At 32.9% G+C, this 21,430-nt stretch overlaps 2 protein-coding genes across 2 annotated transcripts in view; one reads left to right on the top strand and one right to left on the bottom strand.

The window, feature by feature from the left end:
- Positions 1 to 320: 320 nt before the first annotated feature.
- LOC144967433 (glucosamine 6-phosphate N-acetyltransferase-like) lies at positions 321 to 17,570 on the bottom strand. The gene is made up of 6 exons (XM_078904682.1): positions 17,348 to 17,570; positions 14,919 to 15,075; positions 14,486 to 14,548; positions 13,497 to 13,627; positions 12,479 to 12,540; positions 321 to 11,895 (listed from the first exon to the last, which is right to left on the bottom strand). Exons 1-6 carry the CDS (start codon positions 17,363 to 17,365, stop codon positions 11,745 to 11,747), a joined length of 582 nt encoding a protein of 193 aa, XP_078760808.1. The 5' UTR covers positions 17,366 to 17,570; the 3' UTR covers positions 321 to 11,744.
- The window catches only part of LOC144967419 (purine nucleoside phosphorylase-like), a 40,527-nt gene continuing 36,643 nt past the window's right edge, over positions 17,547 to 21,430 (top strand). The window contains exon 1 of the mRNA XM_078904605.1: positions 17,547 to 17,728. The gene's annotated coding sequence lies outside the window, so the exon portion shown is untranslated. The remainder of the gene's footprint in view (positions 17,729 to 21,430) is intronic.

Here is a 21,430-nt window from a genome sequence, read left to right as displayed (position 1 = left end):
AATATAACAGCACATAACAGAGAAGTTGTTTACAATGAAAAAAAAAAGCAACTCAGAAAACATATAGGGGCATAGAAGACGTAGCAAATGACCTCCTGCCCACCATGGAGGATCAAAAGACCCCGCCCAAGCCAAACCAAAATAACAGAAAGAGTAAAATCTTAACTACCATGAAAGAAGAATAATGATTAACATAACATTAGAAACAACGAGGACAATAATAACGATTAACACAACAACAGCAACAACGAGGACAAAAATAATGATTAACATAACAACAGGAAAAACAAGAAAAATAATAGCAACGATGCAATACAATCTGTTGGTCAATAAATTAATTTTATTCACCGAAAAAAACACTTTCCTGAGTACTGTATTTACAAATCATCAAAAACTTATGCAAATTTCCTAGCAGTACCATATTATTCAATTATGTTTTAAAATTGTTTTTAAGGGTTTTACGGCGTTTGCAACACCTTTAGGTTATTTCAGCGCCAGTAAAAAGGAGGTAAATGGGATAGTAAAAAATGTTATAGATTTACAATTGAAAGCACACAAGACAAGACTAGACAAAGGGGAATGGTTCGAATAGGAAATAGATGTAGATTCTAAAAGCGCACTAATAGTGTACCTAGTTTGAGATCACATAAACGTCTTATCCAGACCCAAGCACAGGTCCGCACTAAGAGGACCCCACTCAAATATTTACAAACCATTATATATTTAAAATCAAAAATATGTAACAATACATAACAGAGATGATTTCCAAGGAAAATATCATCTCCAAAAACTATAATTATACATTTGACTGTTTCCCTCCCAGTCAAGGACTCTGGCAAGGGCTAGGACAAAACTAAGTAATCCCATTCCAAGACAAGGACAGAAAGCAACTCGGAACATAGATACAGGGGATAGAAGACACAGCATGACCTCCTGCCCACCACGGGAGGTCAAAGACCCCATCCAGAATTCTTTATCTCATATCATAAAAGTCATATTATTTCCAATAATATCAATGGATCAAATCAGCGTGCACATATCTACAAGTGTGATAGCCGAACGTAATAATGGGCTTGTTTTAACATTACCTTTTTAAGGTAAGATTTTACATCGGTTTGAGAGTAGTCCTGTTTACAACTATGACAAAACAAACTTTACTTTTGTTTTGATGTTTTAAATATATATATATATATATATATCTTGGCTGATATGCATTAATAAAAACCAAGGTATAAATGTAAGTGTAAGCAAGTAAACACAAAATCTTGGAAAATGTGATATTATGTGGTGATAGAAGTAGTAGTAGTAGTGGTAGTAGTAGTAGTAGTAGTAGTAGTAATAGTAGTAGCAGTAGTAGTAGTAGTAGTAGTGGTAGTAGTAGTAGTAGTAGTAGTAGTAGTAGTAGTAGTAGTAGTAGTAGTAGTTGTAGTAGTAGTAGTAGTAGTAGTCGTAGTAGTAGGTAATAATAATAATAATAATAATAATAATAATAATAATAATAATAATAATAATAATAATAATAATAATAATAATAATAATAATAATAATAATAATAATAATAATAATAATAGTAGTAGTAGTAGTAGTAGTAGTAGTAGTAGTAGTAGTAGTAGTAGTAGTAGTAGTAGTATAGTAGTAGTAGTAGTAGTAGTAGTAGTAGTAGTAGTAGTAGTAGTAGTAGTAGTAGTAGTAGTAGTAGTAGTAGTAGTAGTAGTAGCAGTAGTAGTAGTAGTGTTTTTGTGGGAGGAGGAGGAGGAATTTTGTTTGTTTTAAAGGGTTTTACAGCGCCTGTGACACATCTATGTCATATCAGCGCCAGTAAAAAGGAAGAAAAGTGGATAGTAAAAAACATTCTATATTTACAATTGAAATGACATAAGAAAAAGTAAGACAAAGGGGAATTGTTTAAATAGGGAACAGATGTAGATTCCAGGAGCACACTATCAGTGTACTCAGTTCAGATCACCTAAAAGTCTCATCCAGACACACGCACAAGAATCCTCTAAGAGGAATACACTACAATGTTTTGTTTGTTTTGTCAATGTTAATAAAAACTGGTCCCGCGGGCCTTACCACGCCCACTTTGTCCGCCATCTTGGAAACCTCTAAATAACGACACCTCCGGATAACGACATAAAAACTCGGTCCCGTGGCATGTCGTTATCGGGAGGTTCCACTGTATTTTAATGTTTTTACAGAGTACGGCAGTTAACGGGTTAAAAGTTATCAGATTGTAAATGTAAGTACACGTAAGATCAAATCAAAGCACAGCTTCCCTATCAAAGTATAAAATCATAGAATTGCAAGCCACGAATGGTTCGTTGGTGACATCAATTATCTCTGACCTATTTTCCTTATTCGTCGACAATCAACAAGATAATTATTTGTTTGTATTTAGGTCAATTCAGCACTCTAAGTAAGGTAACATCAAGGTTTAGTATAGATATCTGTTTTGTTATGTTTAGACTTCAACCGTGCTTGACCTTATAATTTTAAGTTTGTTTGTTTGTTTTATACAAACTGAAAATGTTTGTCTGTTTGTTTTTAAGGGTTTTACTGCGCTTGCAACACATTGAGGTCATATCAGCGCAAGTTAAAATGAGGAAATGGGATAATAAAAAAAAATCTAGATTTATATTTGAAAGCACACAAGAAAAATAACACAAAGGGGATTGGTTCGAATAGGTTTGTTTGTTTGTTTGTTGCTTTAGGTCTCTTCCAACACAATTGAGGTTATATGAGAGACCGCTGAAACAAAAAAACAAGCAATCTAACAAAAATAGTACAAATGTAAATCAAAATCATAACCTAAAGATATCATAAGCTAAATTATAAATAACCAAGGACAAACAGGCAGAAGATTTACAGAAAAAAAAATATCCCCTGTCAAAAATACAATCACAAACCAAAGAAGCAGGATAGGCTAGTAAAGAGAAGAAGAAACGACATCACTATCGGATCGTACATCCATGCGAACATCATAGGTATACGATTCAAGGGTGATGCTCCCATCCAACCACCCGCGGTTCGAATAGGGAACAAATGTTAATTCCAAGAGCATACTACCAGTGCACTTAATTTGAGATTACTTAAAAGTCTCATCCGGACATAAGCACAGGATTCCACGAAGACGAATACACTCAAATGTTTGCAGAATATATCCAAAACAATACGTAACTAACAATACATAATGGAGAGATGATGTACAAGGGAAAAAAATATCTCCTCCAAAATGTAATACTTAACATCTGACTGTTTCCTCTTCTGCTGAGGACTCTGGCAAAATTCAGGACAAACCCAAGTAATCTCATTCCAAGACAAAGACAGAAAGCAACTTGGAAAGCAGAGGGTAGAAGACGTGGCAAGTAACCTCCTGCCCACCATGGGAGGTCGAAGGACCCCACCCAGTATTTTAAGTTGAATAGATGCATGAGAAACGGATAATGATAAGACGGCCGTAAGATTTTTGTTTGTTTATCAGCACCTGTCATATACTTGAATAACTAGAGCATTTATATAGAACAATATCCACTAAACGTACTCAAAGCACCTTACCAAGGGTCACTAATCAACAGGACTTAACATGAAGGATGATACATGATGCCTGTTATGGGATACTACAATGCTCTTTTCCGACAGACACAGCTGTTAATGGCATGGCACTCATTTTACACCTGAGTACGATGAAAGAATGTGGGTAAAGAGACTTTGCCAAGGACTCGACAATGCGCTGCTCGAAGACGGTCTCGAACACTGGCAATTCCTGGCCGAAAGCAAGTGTCATACCACTAGACCACATAGCCAAACAACGAGAACCATACAAAAAGAAGGGGCGGGGGGAGGGGACTGATCTCAACGCCAAACTCCAGCAACACCAAAGCAGTCTGCCGGGCATAAAAGATATTGATATAATGCAGGTTTTCGGATAAAACAAAAGGGAGCTTGAGATGACTTGTTTTGGTTTTCTTAGAAATTTTAAGGACACTTTTTGTACTTGCGACACACTGATAACAGTAAAATGTGATCTACACATGCTTTATAAAAACATTAAAATATGACATTTCAAATAATCTTTTTTGTTACTATGTAAATTAATGAATAATGCAGAGCATAATGGAATTCGTCAACAGCAAATTGTGTATACACATCATGTTAAAGATAACTTTATGCTGCACTGATGGGAATTAAATACAACAGGGAACATATCGCAAAAGAGACATATTATTAATACTAACGCGGCAATTTTAATATAAACGCTGCGATAAAGATGCGCGCACACAAGCACAAATATATATATACTTAAAACTTGAGCTTTTATATAGCACAATTTCCACAAAACATGCTCAAAGCGCTTTACAAGGGGTGCCTGACCAACAGCATACACTTAACATGTAGAACGGGACATGACGTCTGTTAGGCGATCTTGCAATTTTTTCCAACAGAGACAACCTTGTTAACGGCCAGGTACTCATTTTACACCTAAGCACATGAGAGAATGTGAGTAAAGAGCCTTTTCATAGGACTAAACTATGCGCCCAGCGAGGCTCAAACCCAGGACCTTCCGATCCGAGAACGAGTGTCATACCATAAAACAACATAGCTGCAGATATTTATATATCATGCTCCAGCTAACAAAAATCTAAGAAGACAAACAAGGAAGACAAAAAGGACGAGAAAAATCAGAAATCATAAGTAAATTCAAGATAATTTATATTTTAGTAGCCAGTTTGAAACCATTTTAAAGACCCACAATGACACTCAAGAGGGGAATCACTCAGATGATTGCACAATAAACTAACAAAGCCATAATATGGAATAGATGGATGACTAAAAAGGGAAAAACATCATTTCTTGCGCGTAAAAAAAGGGAAAAAAGAAAAGAAACCCACAAAAAAAAAAAAAAAGAAGGGTCTGTGTCAAAAAGTATAACATACAAAAAATAGAAATGAACCCTCAAGTTATCTTGCCGAAATTATTAAAAGTCAACTGTACTTGAAAATAATATATCCATCAATATTTATTTATGCGAAGTGAAAATATAAAAGAGAAAAACAAGACAGTTGTATACAAAAGCAATATACAACAACCTTTATACAAACTGAAAATGCTTGCTTGTTTGTTTTTAAGGATTTTACAGCGCTTTTAAAAGAGAAAAATTAAATACTAATTACAAATCTTATCATGTATTGAAATTCAAATTTAAAAATAATAAAATATATTCCATTTATTGTAATGTCACAATCATCATTGACAAAAATCAATTTCTTGACCAATTGCCTGAAAACGGCATTATGTTGGGATGAGCTTAAAACTGGCTTTTGAGCGTAACCTAATTTTGAGTTAAAATTATTAATCTCTTCATTGAGAAGATTGAGGTTTTTGTTTCTTAAATATCAAAACACTTGACTTTCTGAATTCTTATCTTTAACATAAAACTCAAATCGGACGATTTCCTTTGTATTAGTCAAAATAATTCAGGATTTATCATCATGTGAGGTCAGTTTTGTGACTATGGTTTCTTTTTTCATTTTTGTTGTTGTTGTTTGTTTCGAGTTTTATTATCTTAGTTTTGTTTTATTTTATTTATTTTTTTTTTTTTGGGGGGGGGGGGGGGGGGGGGGGAGTTAGGACATTTTTTGTGGGGAGGGGGAGGGGTGACATTTATAGAGAGGTGATTTAATTTATGATCAAAGACAATTTTAAAAATATATTTTTAAAGCCCTTTTAAAGCTAAATAAGAGAGTTCTGTAAATAAATATCACTATGTAAAAAAATGATATATAATAAGCAGTTTATGCTTTTGCCATGCTCAACGCTCATTAAAAACTGTCAAAATCACAGTATCCATAGGGCAAAGCAAGTAATCTCATAATTTGAAAAGTCTGATGGATAAAAATTGAGTAAACATGATAAATTCGCAATATTAAAATGCTTTTTTTTACGTTATTAAAAAAAGGGAGAATCTCCTTTTGTGTTTATGTAATAAAAATAAATAATAGTATATAATGAAAACAATTGGTCAAAAAAATACAACAATCACAGCCTTTTAATGGTGCTACTTTTATATAATTTCATTAATTTATTTGTTTAATTTTTGAGAAGGTTTTGGAATACAGTTTCTTTTAAACTTGGAATGCTCATTAATTTTTTTGTCTAATCAGAGTGTCTTCTTCCTGTGAAAAAGAAGATATATATATTATGACCTATGAGTTCGTTACTACAAAATAATGAAAATAAAGCAGAAAGTGAATGCAAAAAGATGTCAGTTTCGCTTGAATGATTAATAGTACTCGCAAAAGATTTTGTCAAATTGAAATTAAAAATTGAAATGAAGTTGTATGAAAAGTAGAGGTCCAAGTAGCTCATTTATTATAGGCAAAACAAACGGAATCGGACCAGGTGAAGTCGAGATTTTTTTTCTCTTGCTCCATGAAGCGTTTGGCTCTGGAGGACTACTTGAATGGAAAATTACTAAATCTTACCACCAATTAAAAACCTCAAATTGAAATGTCAGTAAAAGTTTCATCACAGGATAGTTGCAAAATGAATACTGAACAAACATACTAGGGGTTTTGTTTGTTTTGTTTTTAAGGGTTTTACGGCGCTTGCAACACATTAAGGTTATATCAGCGCCTGTAAAAAAGGAAGAAAATGGGATAGTCAAATTCTAAAATTACAATTAAAGCACCAAAGAAAAAGTAAGATAAAGGGGAACTGGGAACAAATAGGGTTCAGATGTAGATTCCAAGAGCATACGAGCAATGTAATTAGTTTGAGATCACCAATAAGTCTCATCTGGACACAAGCACAATATCCAACAAAGAGGAATACACTCAAATGATTACATTATACAGTCAAAATAAAAAATATAATAATAATACATAACAGAGAGATGATTTACAAGGACAAAAATATCATATCTCAAAACAATAATTATGCATTTAACTGTTTTCCTCCAAGCCAAGGACTTCGGCCAGGGCCAGGACAAAACCAAGTAATTTCATTCCAACACAAGAACAGAAAGCATTTTAGAAAACATATATAGGGGGATAGAAGACACAGTAAGTGCCTCCCTGTCCACAATGGGCGGTCAGGAGCCCCACCAAGATACTAGGGTTTTTCATTATCTTAGATGATTAGAATTGAACATTTCAAACGTTAATGATATCTATTTGAATTTGCTTCTGCATTGATTTTCTAAATGAGAGCTGTTAAACAGAAATTGCACCACTAGGATTATCTCTATTCTGGCAATATCATACATCTAGATTAGGTTAATTGTTTGCTTACAAAGGAGGAAAATGGCAGTTTTTAAAAAAACACATTTTAATCATATGAAAGGGAAACAATAGGAAAAATAAATCATATTATTTGCAACGATGTAATGAGCAACAGTTCTTTCTTTTAAAAAAAGGCTAAGCTTTGTAAAAGATTAAACACCAATGGCTTGCGACAATGTGCCTCAAACCTTAGACTAAAAGCAAGCCTAGAATATCTCTCAAAATTTAAATACATTGTAATGATTAATTACACCAGATCTTAAATTCATCCATTTGAGGGTATTGATTATTTGAATTTGAAGAGATTTACATGGAAATAAAATATCATCTTGTTTCATTTAAACTGTAAAAAAAAGGTCAATAGCATTCATTTCCTATATGTACACCTATATGTACACCGTGATATCTTATCAGTTAATGTTTTTATGACTTAAATAGTGCCTTTTAAATCATATCAAGGCCTGAGAAATGAAGAAATAAAAAGCACATTTGACATTAAAAATTAAAATGTCATAGATTTTAACTCCTCCCTCCTTATAACCCCTTTTGTCAAAAGCACCTAAAATATAAGACAATGTATCAATAACATGACAATAAAGACGACACTAGACTTTATCATGATAATAAAAATAGATGATAAAGAATTAGTGCAGGTCAATACATTTCACTATATTGGACGACATAAGTGACAGAAAGAAAAACAAAAAAACAAAACAAACAAACAAGGATACCCATAACGATTGGTCATCATCTATCCTGCTAAAATCTAACTCTATTTAGATCATCGTGCACGTCACACATGATTCAGAAGATTGAAACATTGGACAGTTAGCATATATAACAGAATTTTAGCACCCTCCTATAAACATATTAAAAAAAAAAAAAATAAAAAAAATACATATGTAGACCTTTGAAATGTGGATATTTCTTTGCCTAGAAAAATCAGCTGTATGGAAAGAAAAGTCAAGATCTGAGAAATATTTAATCTAAATACAAACTTGATAATCATTCCGGAACAAACGTAAAATCTTTTTAGAAATACGAAATGTTATCCACAAGCTGAGAGGATATTCTAAAGAATAAATATGCAGGGATCAAAATATAAAATGTATATGTAATTGTCAAAGAGTATATCAGGCAATATCAAATTAAAAAACATGTTCTAATCATTTATCATACATTGCAACAAGAAACACTAAAAATCATATCACACAATCTTCACGTATTGCACACTACTCATTCAACATTATATGTGTGATGGTGATCTAATGAAAGGTGTCCGATATTGTTTGTTTGTTTGTTGCTTTAGGTCTCTTCCAACACAATTGAGGTTATATGAGAGACCGCTGAAACAAAAAAACAAGCAATCTGACAAAAATAGTACAAATGTAAATCAAAATCATAACCTAAAGATATCATAAGCTAAATTATAAATAACCAAGAACAAACAGGCAGAAGATTTACAGAAAAAAAATATCCCCTGTCAAAAATACAATCACAAACCAAAGAAGCAGGATAGGCTAGTAAAGAGAAGAAGAAACGACATCACTATCGGATCGTACACCCATGCGGACATCATAGGTATATGATTCAAGGGTGATGCTCCCATCCAACCACCCGCTGTCCGATATTGTACCAACTGTTGTCGAGAATACAGTTTCTAAAATTATTTTCTTTTTCTTCAACTACAATGTACTCAGGGGTCCCAATAACTCAGTTGGCAGATCACTCACTTCACAAGCAAAGAGATCAAGATCAATCCGGGGTGCAGTCACCATTTTTTTTCTGACCCCCGGTCCACCCAGCAATGATTGGGTAACTGGATAGAGCTGGTGGAAAATAGGCTAACATCCTATTCAAAAGGTATAAAACAATTGCTATTGTCCCTTTCATGCTTTGGAAACTGGATCTGAATGGCAACAATGTACCGAAATACCTGCAACTTTGTCTCCAAACAAGTTATTTTGAAAATTTAAACTGCAATTTATTCCGAAAAGATTTTTTGTACATTTGCATTAACTTGAAAGGGTTCAAAATTTATTTTCACCATGCGGCAACTTTTGTCAGGAGTCAGACCACCACACATAATTGTTTTTTTTTTTTTTTAATTGTTTTTATTTTTTGAGGGTTTTTCGGCTTGCAACACATTTAGGTCATATCAGCGCCAGTAAAAAGGAAGAAAATGGGTTAGTAAAAAGTTCAAGAATAACAATTAGAGCACCCAAGAAAAAGTAAGACAAGGGGTAATTGATTCAAATAGGAAACAGATGTAAATTCCAAGAGCACACTATCAGTGTACTTAGTTAGAGATCACCTTAAAGTCTCATCCAGAAACAGGCGCAGGTCCCCACTAAGAGAAATACACTCAAAGGTTTACAAATTATTATATATAACACAAAAAAGTAAAACAATGCATAACAGAGAGAGGATTTACAAGACAAATATCATCTCCCAAAACTCTAACTTTACATTTGACTGTCTTGCTTCCAGCCAGGGCCAGGACAAAACCAAGTAATCTCATCCCAAGACAAAGACAGAAAGCATGTTGGAAAACAGATATAGAGGAATAGAAGATACAGTAAGTGCCTCCCTGCCCACTAGGGGACACATAATTGTATATATGTATGCATAATACATGAAAATTGATTATTATACTTTAATACGAAATGTTTGTATTTATGAGATTGAATGCTTGTGATACTTTACCAGCATTTAAGATTTATTCGTTGTTTGTTTTTAGATGTGTAACAGGGTTTATGACACTTTCAAGTCTAATTATCTGCCTAAAAAATGATTTTATAACACTACTAGCTTGAATTTACATTATCACAAACAGACAACAATTGTTTGTTTTTAATGGTTTTACGGCGCTTGCAACACATTAAACAGAAACAACATTGAAGATTTAACAAAATGCATCTGCCATACCATAAAAAAAACACACAAAAAAGGATTCCACATTATTAAAATTGTCAGATACATTAAACATAAAATATACCCCAAAAGTGTTCTTTTTCAAATAGTTTGAAATTGAATGCAATAAAGCAAATTAATATTCTCATGCATGCTCACTAAAAAGGTTTCATTAATTTTTTTTTTTTTTTTAGACAAATCTAAGGGATAAAGCTGTAGTAGGAATGTGAGAATCAATTATTTTGTAAGCAACTTCAATATCCCAAAATTATACTTTAGTTATGAGATTCACAAACAAATTTTCATAACAGTCTTCATAGAGATAATTCAGTCAAGATAAATAATTTGAGGCTGGATTTTCTTTGGGGTGAATCAGTAGGAAGTTGACATAAATATATTGAATTAAGAGGTATTTAGAAAATATAAGTGTTACACCATTATCATTTTTTTTTCAATAAAATATACAAGCAATTTGATTAAAATGTATCAAATCTAAAATAATATATATAAATGTTAATAATCTATCGCTTATCACATGTTTTGCACCATGCTTTACAAGTTACAAGTAAGTGTTTAACGATATTTCATTTTTTTATCTGATAGACAATGTATGAACGACATATTCAAGCTATTTACACTTTTTGCACAGTATGTTTGAACAAAAGGAAAGTGTTTGATACCTTGGGACTTTCAAAGTTTACACTCCTCTCTGACAAAATGGGCAAAATATGTGTAAACAGCCTTTCCCGGGGGTATGCCAGGAAAGATTTTGATCCAACACAGGACATTGTCTTTAGTTTAAAGTGAACCAAATGTGATATCTATATTATCAGTCTCCAACTCATACCAGTTGGAACAAAAGCAGTTCTTTGATAATTGACTTTGAGAATCAGATTCTTTAAAAACTAGAGAGTTTTCTGGATCTGGAGCATGAGTTGCAAGAATATGCCCTATTTGTGCCCACCACTGCACTGTACAGTAAGAATAAGAAACACATAATTCCTGATGCCCGATGCACACATTTTGACATTCATATTTTTCTTATGATTCAAAGAAAACAGAAACTTAACATTAAAAAAAAAACAATTCTATTTCTCAAAAAATCAATGAAAAGATTGTTAGAGGTCTATGCTTCACGTTGTAAGAGATACAGATAAGTCATTTGAGCCGAAGAAAGATTTTGCTATCCATTAAATATAAATAGCATTTTATATTAAACGATCATGCTTGACCTGGATATAACTCTCGTTGCATCACAAACAATGACAGTTATTACAAAATTTCTCAGGCATTAATTACTCACTGATATTTATGGATGAATGATTCATTAAATAAATTTGTTACATTTACATTAAACTCCATAAGTTCAAAGAATGATAGAATATCCACAGCAATTGAGTTGGGATTAAGGACCAAGTCATACATGAAAGACCGTAATCAACACACTGTATCATTTGATCAATTAAATCATGATTCCAACCCAATATAAAAACTTCATTTCATCACTATCATTGTAACGTCTATGGTTATATAGAGAATAAAACATGTTGGTCAATCAAAATATCTTTGTTGCATATAATTTTGACCAACGGTCCTCTCAAATCCAAACTGTAAGTAAAAATCCACTAATTTGTCCTTGCACTCCAGAGATACTTTGTAACAATTCAACTCTTTGCTCAGGGCAACAAGCACGTCAAGCAGACTACAAGAGGGAAGAGAAAATATAAACATTTTTTATACAATATCCATCACAAAGGTTAGTTTCTGTTCATTAATTTCTTCTTTTCTTATACAAAGTTATTCATATGTAAGAATTAAAACTAACATTTTAAGAGACAAAAGGGGTAAAAGGTATTATTGTGGTGGATGTGGAAATAATCCTAGTTATTTTGAATGAATGATGCAAAATAATGTACAAAGAGCATTAAGCAAATGCTTTCATTAAAAAACATTTTGACCTGAAACAGGATGACCGGTCAAATGATAAATCAGTGAAAAAACAATGTTAGCAAAGACACAGAAATCTTGCAAGCCCTCTATTGAACTTAAAAACTTATTATAAAGAAATAGGAACATTATCAGCCATAATCGTGAAATAACCAAAGTATGTCTGAGAGAAAAGTAAAACTCAACAAAACTTCTTGAAGTTTTTGATTTCACAATGCTTCATCAATTGTCTTAAATTTTTACAAGCATAAATTAAATGTTCATGACACAGTTTTATCATATGACCATTAAAAAAAAACTAATTACAAAATGACATGAAATCTGATTTCAAAACTTACATCTTGCCAAGCTGTTTGCCTCTGTACTCATCACTGACTACAACATCTTCAACTCTTCCTCTCTATATAAAAAAATATAAGAAAAAGTCACATGATTGATTTTAGAAAAGCAAACAAAATATAACTCTTTCCTCAGAGCATCTGTTGTCGCTATATATAGCCCTTACTAAATGCTCTTTATAATCCTAATTAGATAATAAATAAAAATGAAGTAAGTAAATATTTAAGTAAATAAATGATTACAGGAATCATAAACAAACAATTTAATGAATTAATAAATAAATAAACAAACAAATAAATAGATGAACTATTCATCCATTGACTCATTGAAGACAAATAATATATTGATTGTATCGTATCGTTTAAGAGCTAAGAGGTTTTTAAAATTGTGAAACTTTCATGCACAGATACAATTTATCAAAGTTATATAAATAACATTCATTGTTAATATGATAAAAAAGATTATTAAATATCTAACACACAAACATACAATTATATTCGTAATATTATCATCTCTATTTATGCTCATTTGACATGTCCAACTTTATAAACAATTTTATATCTCATACACAAATAAGTGTCAAAGTCAAAATTCATAATATTATACTTATCTCTATTTACATTAATTTGTTGATGCTACAACAACTATCAGATATACCTGTCACTATCATTTTAATAGCAATCACAATAACAACATGAGCGGGAACAACAATAATAAAAATAAGCTGAAAAAATGAACAAAACTTCAAAATTTTGAATAGGTTAGTATAAGTAAACCTCTTCACCCTCTCACAACAAGGGACAGATTTCGCCAAGTTACAAATTTTATATTTAGCCATCAGGAGATATGGTAATATAATATTTTTAAGGATGTTCTTGTTACAAAGAGTTCTGTTACCAGCCTTTGACTTTGTCTTATTAAGATCAAAGTCATTAAAGCTATTCAGTCAATAAGCTGGAGTTCTTGATGAAACATTCATAGTCACAACATCAATGCAAAAAGAGAACAAATCCTTACCGCAGTGGCATGATGAATAAACTTCTGCTCCTTGACTAGAGAGGCTGATGCAATAACTTTTCCTATTGATATATCCTCTATTACTGTGATGTAATATGTGTCTTTACAGGCATGCATTTCATTGAAACGTTCTGAAAATAAACGCAAGACAAGAAACAATTTTTATTTAAAAACTACCTTTAAGGCAAGAATGAACTTTTTCATGTTGATATGAATGGCCTATCACAAAAATTTGCTCAATTTCCATTCATTTACAAATGGAGAGAGGAGGGCTTAGATTTTACTCTAGTCCGACATGATACCTTGAGGATCAGCACAAGCAGTGCTTGGGTAACTAAGTCAATTAGATCTGGTGGAGTACTTTGACCTATCCATAGGGCAGCAAGCAAGTTATTGTCCATGTAGTGCTATAGAAACCAGGATAAACTGCTGTTTCATGGGTCTTATGACCCTGAAGGACTATTTGACATGATATCATTTTCTCAAAGAGAACAATAAGGGAAATGTATTTTTAACTTTGAAGTAATTGAAATTGTAAAATTGCATCACCCTTTCTAATCTCTTGGATAAAATGGTATAATGTCACATCAGCTTACAAGGACATTGAATTGTGCCTGATAAGAATTAAACGTCTACACGAAAAAACTTTTTTTAATAATACATCAGACAAGAATGCCACCAAATGAAAAACAAACTATGCTTCATTAGTATGGTGCTATTAAAACAATTGAAAAAGAAAAAATAATAATAATATTTATTGAAGCTTCATGGAAATGTAGTCTTGAAAAAGTGAGCGTCATATTATCTCTATTTAGCAGACTGTGCGCTTAGGTCTGCTTGTTTGTTACTGACAAAATGAAGAAAATATGAGCTATATGTTATATTTACCGACCGGCTGAACCAAAAAGTCTTGGCCTTGAAAATACTGACCAAGTACTTAACCAGATTGTACAGGAACCAAACTGCCACTCTACAAAAAATGTACCTACCTTCAAACTTTTTCTTTGAAAGGTCTCCAACTGAGGTAAGTTCTTTTAACAGCTGCACATATCCTAAAGAAGTCAAGGTGGATCAAATAATTATTAAGATTTTTATATGTCTGTATGAATATTGAACAATTAAGTAATTTGTATTTGTAATTAATGTTAAAACAATTATCTCAAGTTCTAAATTTTTGTTTTTCACATGCAAGGATCAGATATTTTACAAAGAATCAAAAAGACAACTTTGATTATCAAATTGATGTCATAAAAGTCATATGAGATTATTATTATTATTGTCATAGAAAAGCAAATTGTTACCATCAAAAAATGTGTGGAAACAAATGAATTAGGTAACAAATTATCAAATTAATAAATAAATAATAAATATATTATAGTGTCAAAGCATTTTGAAAAATACAAAATTGAAGACTAAAGTCACCTTTTTCAAAATCGTCTTTATGAAGAGGCCTTATCTGGAGATTTTCTCCAGGCTGAAGAGGTGATATGCCATTTTTGTAGGTTCCTTTGAATTGACTACCATCCAAACGTAACAAAATGGCTGGATCATACAGGTGATGTTCAGAGGTTCCATTGTGCTGTGCAACAAAAGCAATGTCAGTAAACAATTTAGAAAAGTAATTTTCACAATACCCTCTTCCCCCCCCCCCCCTTCCCTTCTCGCTCTCTCCCCAAAAATAAATGAAGTAAAATTAAAAATCATCTTTACAAAATAAAAACAAAATATTAATACACTGTGTCGTTAATTTGATCCCATTTGTTATCTAAATTCATAATTTTAATTCATTTCATATCTAAATAAAAGACAGCAAGTGATAAAATCAAAATTATTATGAAAAAAGAGAAAATTCAAATGTCAAAACTATAAATTATAAAGTCAGTGTTCAATGTTTAATATAGAAGTCCTTTTTCCAGAGCCATAAGAAATGTGAAGCCAGAATTTATCCCAGTTTCTATTTGTTCAACAGACAATCGCAATTACTTGCTACCCTTTGGATAGGATGCTTCCATCTGGGGGAGCGGAGGGTGGAGGTCAGAAATATATATTGACTTCACCAATTGATTCCTAGCACATGAAGCAAGTGCTCAACCAACTGAACCAATCAGGATCTCCATTTTTAATATAATTATTAGAGAAAAAAAGTTTTATGATTAATTCAACTGTTTTTCTGTTATCCTCATTTCACACAATGGATTAAAAATTAATTGATAATACAAGATGAATTTGTTAGGAAAAGAGGTATCGGCTGCGAGAAAAAAAATGGAAAAGTTTAGAAACCTGTAGCCGCTTGACAAGTGAAAGTCCGAAAATTTACCATAATCAAACATATTTTTATCTAAATTTATGTGTATAAAATTTTTCAGAAAAATTATTGTGAAAAATTTCAACTCTACAATGGATTTAATAAACGCACCGCATCTGCTATATTTAAGATTTAGGAAGTAATTCTCAAATTTCGATGTCATCTGTAGAGATCTCTCATTTTGTTTTACGACAATGTAAAAAGCCCTATCTATCATCCGATTGAATTTTTATTGCCTTGAAATAGTGATTTAATCCTATGCATTTTGAATCGACTTTTAACTCATTAGGCCATTTGTTATTCAACAAGACAAAACAACTTCCTACACTAGTCACACCACACGGCTAAAAACAAGACATAACTTTGGAAACTTTCGATATCATGATTTTTATACAACGTAAAACTAAAACTAAAACTAACTGGAATAGTTTTCTTAACCAATAGAGGATTTTTAAGGAATGTATTAACTAAAACTAAAGTCAAAAGGTCATATATTCTTGTTGCTTGTAAATTATCAAATGTTTCTAATGTCTTCTATAAGAGATGAAGTGAGTAGAAAAGTGCCAGAAGACAATAGAGAATAAAAAATGTTCACGGCGGTAGTGGGGTTTGAACCCGCGACCTTATTGGTATGACAACTCCGCCTGGCCGATGAGAGCATGACTCTACAGTATGAGCTATCCACGAATCCAAAAAATTCATATCAAACTCAGGTCATTCATTACTAGAGCCTTCTCTCACCGACTACTGGAGGTAGCGAGTACACACACACACAACCAACACGAAGTATTTAGCCAGCAGTTAAGCTTAATAGCTAATATTCTCAACACAAACATATAACATAGAAACAATTGAGATGACTATGCTCCGATATATGGGGTGAAAAGTGAGTGGAGCAGGCACTTATGTTGGTAACAACAAGAGATGAAGTGAGTGGTATTGAAACAGCATCAAATTTTATTCCAATTTTTATTCTCCACAAAATACACAGTAGTTAAAGAGTACAAAGTACAAGATGGAAATGGCTGGCAATAATTTGCTGATGATCAGGAAATTTTGCTTTTTAAAGATAAAAAAATCAGTGGAAACCAGAGTGTCAAGAGTGAATACGAACAAATGTGAATGAGTGAAATAAATGGTAAACCTGTCATTTCTGTTTTTTGTGTATACAACAACGTGGTAATCTCGTTAAAACTTTTTTTAAATATAGACGGTCTAGCTATATTACAATATTAGAGGTCTACATATTTTCAGTTTCAGGAAAGAATGAGAGATGGATTTTTTTTTTCTAAATCGAGTGAAATGTATAGACGGTCTACTATAGTCTGAGACTTAATCACAAGTTAGTGTTCGAATTTTATATTGTTGTAGTTCAGAGGGTGTCAACAATAAAACTGATATTGATTCATTCCAGTGATGATGCAATATTTACTAAAGTAATAAGAATTGAAAGTGAAAGAAAGAGTTGTGAGAGTAGTGAGAATCATTCTTCTGATTCTGCTGACTGAACTCAGTTGTTCGTATTATTTATCTACTTACTACTTACCAGCACTGAATCTTCCATGATTAATAAATAAATTATTCAAAACAAAGGGCCCCACAGCTCGCTGCGTTAGATTTTCACGAGTCCATAAACTTCCTGATAGGTTGGTGTTGATGATACGTGTCCAGGTCCAGTTTTATGAACTTTTGAACCCGATGTTCGATCTTCTCAGAACCTTCACTTCACTACTGTTTCTGGCTGAATTAAACTGCTAACTCTGCAAAACGAATGCCACAGTACTTCGGACTGCCAGCTAAATCTTGTGTTTGATTGAAGCGTTTCCACGTGCTGTCATGTGTTTAGTGTTTTTCGATCGTTTCTGAACCTGAGCAAGACACAATTCACCATCCAATACTTTACTTCGGGTTTAGGAATCGGCAAGAGGTATGATTCGGATGAAAATCGGAGGGATTTGGGGATGGGGGAGGAAAGAGTACTGAATATTCCTCCCTCCCCCCTCCCCCGTTCTTCTTCTTCTTCTTCTTCTTCTTCTTCTTCTTCTTCTTCTTCTTCTTCTTCTTCTTCTTCTTCTTCTTCTTCTTCTTCTTCTTCTTCTTCTTCTTCTTCTTCTTCTTCTTCTCTTCTTCTTCTTCTTCTTCTTCTTCTTCTTCTTCTTCTCTTCTTTCTTCTTCTTCTTCTTCTTCTTCTTCTTCTTCTTCTTCTTCTTCTTCTTCTTCTTCTTCTTCTTCTTCTTCTTCTTCTTCTTCTTCTTCTTCTTCTTCTTCTTCTTCTTCTTCTTCTTCTTCTTCTTCTTCTTCTTCTTCTTCTTCTTCTTCTTCTTCTTCTTTCTTCTTCTTCTTCTTCTTCTTCTTCTTCTTCTTCTTCTTCTTCTTCTTCTTCTTCTTCTTCTTCTTCTTCTTCTTCTTCTCTTCTTCTTCTTCTTCTTCTTCTCTTCTTCTTCTTCTTCTTCTTCTTCTTCTTCTTCTTCTTCTTCTTCTTCTTCTTCTTCTTCTTCTCTTCTTCTTCTTCTTCTTCTTCTTCTTCTTCTTCTTCTTCTTCTTCTTCTTCTTCTTCTTCTTCTTCTTCTTCTTCTCTTCTTCTTCTTCTTCTTTCTTCTTCTTCTTCTTCTTCTTCTTCTTCTTCTTCTTCTTCTTCTTCTTCTTCTTCTTCTTCTTCTTCTTCTTCTTCTTCTTCTTCTTCTTCTTCTTCTTCTTCTTCTTCTTCTTCTTCTTCTTCTTCTTCTTCTTCTTCTTCTTCTTCTTCTTCTTCTTCTTCTTCTTCTTCTTCTTCTTCTTCTTCTTCTTCTTCTTCTTCTTCTTCTTCTTCTTCTTCTTCTTCTTCTTCTTCTTCTTCTTCTTCTTCTTCTTCTTCTTCTTCTTCTTCTTCTTCTTCTTCTTCTTCTTCTTCTTCTTCTTCTTCTTCTTCTTCTTCTTCTTTCTTCTTCTTCTTCTTCTTCTTCTTCTTCTTCTTCTTCTTCTTCTTCTTCTTCTTCTTCTTCTTCTTTTCTTCTTCTTCTTCTTCTAAAATGGCACAAAACATTGTCCATTACCTACAACAAAGTTAAACCATGCCCATAATCATAATAATAATAATTGCTTTCGGATTTCAGACCTGCATCTAATGGACACCCTGGGTGCGATCATTTATTTATTACACAGTTTTATATGACCATAAATTATGATTACATGTCGTTCTCTTATAAACCTTGATGTTAGTATATTGCTATGTGGCGTTCTGGGCTTTTACAAACGGACTCGAGGTCACAATTATATAATAACAGTGGATAAAGCCGCCATAGCCGCACCATAGGGTCACGAAACAAAAACAAAACATTCAGAGCTATTCGGCCCATGGAGCCGGAGTTTATCCCGATTTCTATAGCGTGAAACGGACAATAGTAATTGCTTGCTATCCTTTTGATAGGACGCTAGTCTATCGCAAAATACTTTCCGCCAAATCTAACAGACTCAGCTACCCCTTCACTGCTAGGGGGGCAGGAAAAAAATCTCGATCGCGGTCCCTTTGCGTGTGAAGCGAGTGCTCTACCAACTGAGCTATCGGGACCACCCTATTAACATGACGTAACTACCTTGATATTTATATTGCCATGTGGCGTTCTGAGCTTTTACAAACGGACCGTCAAGAGTCGGTGGGACTCGAGGTCACTATGAAATAATTACAGTGGAATCCTGATAAAGCCCACGTAGATAACGGTAGGGGCTGTCTAAAGCCTGTGATCGTGAAAATACTAACGAAAGAGTGAAAACGAAGAGGCTTCGTATAGGAACGATACAGACAATGGACGCTTCGGGTACAAACCCTTCGTCAGCACAACAATGCACAAATTAACGTGGAAAACAAATAAAATAAATAAAATGCAAAATAGCTTGTATCGTCTGTACTCAATGGTGGTTGCAATATATATATATATATATATATATATATATATATATATATATATATATATATATATATATATATATATATATATATATTCCCCTCCACGGCTAACTTTTAGCAATATTGACTCTATCAATACACTAAAATTAAGAACATAAAATTTAGGACCCACAAGAAGTGCTGACTTTAAGCAGAAGTTGAGTTTAAGAGTGTTGACTTTATGCGGATTCCACTTTATTGTGACCGATAACTGAAATTTGCTGTTATGAACGGGTTAAGTTATAGTATGGTCTGATGTTATTTATAAGCGTGTTACAAAATTATGCACAAGAATACTGGGGTCGCTTATAAAGGTTAACGATTATAAATAATAGCTATAGAATGTTTGCGATCGTGCTACAGAAAAAGTGTCCGTTATGGTAGGTAATCATTATAAAGTAGCCCTTCAGACCTTAAAGCCCGATGAGCTGATATTTATTGATGCTAAATGTATAGGTAAAATAATCACAGCATCCGCCAGTCGAATAGGACGTACCAACACACAAAACTATGTGCACCTGCAATATTTAAAGTCTGATTGAAAGAATTTAATGAGATTTAATCAATAAAATGGCTGTCTTAAAACAACAATAAAGAGCTGAGTGACGTCCATTTCGTTCCTCTTACACTAATTTCTAATGCGTAGAACGGGCATTAAAACATATTGCTTGTTATCCTTTGGGTAGAACGCCAGTCTTTCGTAGCTTACTTTCCGTCAGAACTAAGGAACTGAGCTACTGAAACAATGAACAGCGGATCGAGAAAAAAAAAATTGACACCGGTATCTTAATGAGTGGAGTACTTCACCAATTATTATGGAACTTTCATCAAATACTAAATTGACCCCCCTCCCTCAACCAATACGAACGTCAGCTTAACATATCTCAGTTTCACTAAATGTTACTCATCACCTCATGACGGTTTTGTTTCTGGTCGTTTCTTTTTTGTTTTGTTTTTTTGTTTTGTGTTTTTTTTTTTTTTTTTTTTTTTTTTTTTTTTGTTTTTTTTGTGTTTTTTTTTTTTTTTTTTTTTTTTTTTGTTTTTTTTTTTTTTTTTTTTTTGTTTTTTTTTTTTTTTTTTTTTTGTTTTGTTTTTTGTTTTTTTTTTTTTTGGGGGGGGGGGGGTGTTGTTTTTTTGTTTTATTTAAAATGTGTTTTTGGTTTTATTTTGGTAGGTAGTTTTTCCAGGCATAATACCATATTGAAGCAATGGGACACAAAAATTATGTGCTCCAAACTGTATACAGTCTATGTTTCCGTAGTTCATAAGGCGTACTTAATAATGAGGGGTGCTCGTGTCTTAAGTAGAGGTAATCCAAAGATATCCATGAAATCCATTTCCATTTCCTTTTTCATGAGTTATTGTCCTTTGTTGGTTTGTCATGGTCGCTCAACACCGCGCTTGTTGCTGGATTATTTCCGATTACCCGTCATAGTGGAGTTTAATTTTGGTTTTGTTTCTCCTTTAATGGGTATGATCTATATTACATTTCCATGTGGTCGAGGTCATTGGTCACATTGCAAAGTGTGCTCAAAATTAACCACATAGTGAAAAGTGTTCACAGTTTGAGAAATATCTAACGTTACAATTGGTCATTTTGTTCATCATGGCTCATGTGTATGTTTACGACTTTCTTAAACAACGCAGCGTGTTTAGATACATTGAGAAATGTCCAATGGTTGCAAAGCAACAAATCATGTGATCGAT

This window comes from Berghia stephanieae, chromosome 1 (assembly GCF_034508935.2).
Source record: "Berghia stephanieae isolate SIO BIC M18660-M18661 chromosome 1, UCSD_Bste_1.3, whole genome shotgun sequence".
Classification (NCBI taxonomy): Eukaryota; Metazoa; Mollusca; class Gastropoda; order Nudibranchia; family Aeolidiidae; genus Berghia; species Berghia stephanieae.
This window is presented reverse-complemented; position numbering and strand designations above follow the sequence as displayed.

Bases quoted from the DNA above. Each gene is read 5' to 3' on its own strand.
- LOC144967433 (XM_078904682.1), bottom strand. The intron at 14,549-14,918 runs GTGACTTTAGTC...TGACTTCTTTAG, and splicing joins TAAAGACGATTTTGAAAAAG to GATATGTGCAGCTGTTAAAA. The intron at 12,541-13,496 runs GTAAGGATTTGT...TTTTTTATATAG, and splicing joins TTATTCATCATGCCACTGCG to AGAGGAAGAGTTGAAGATGT.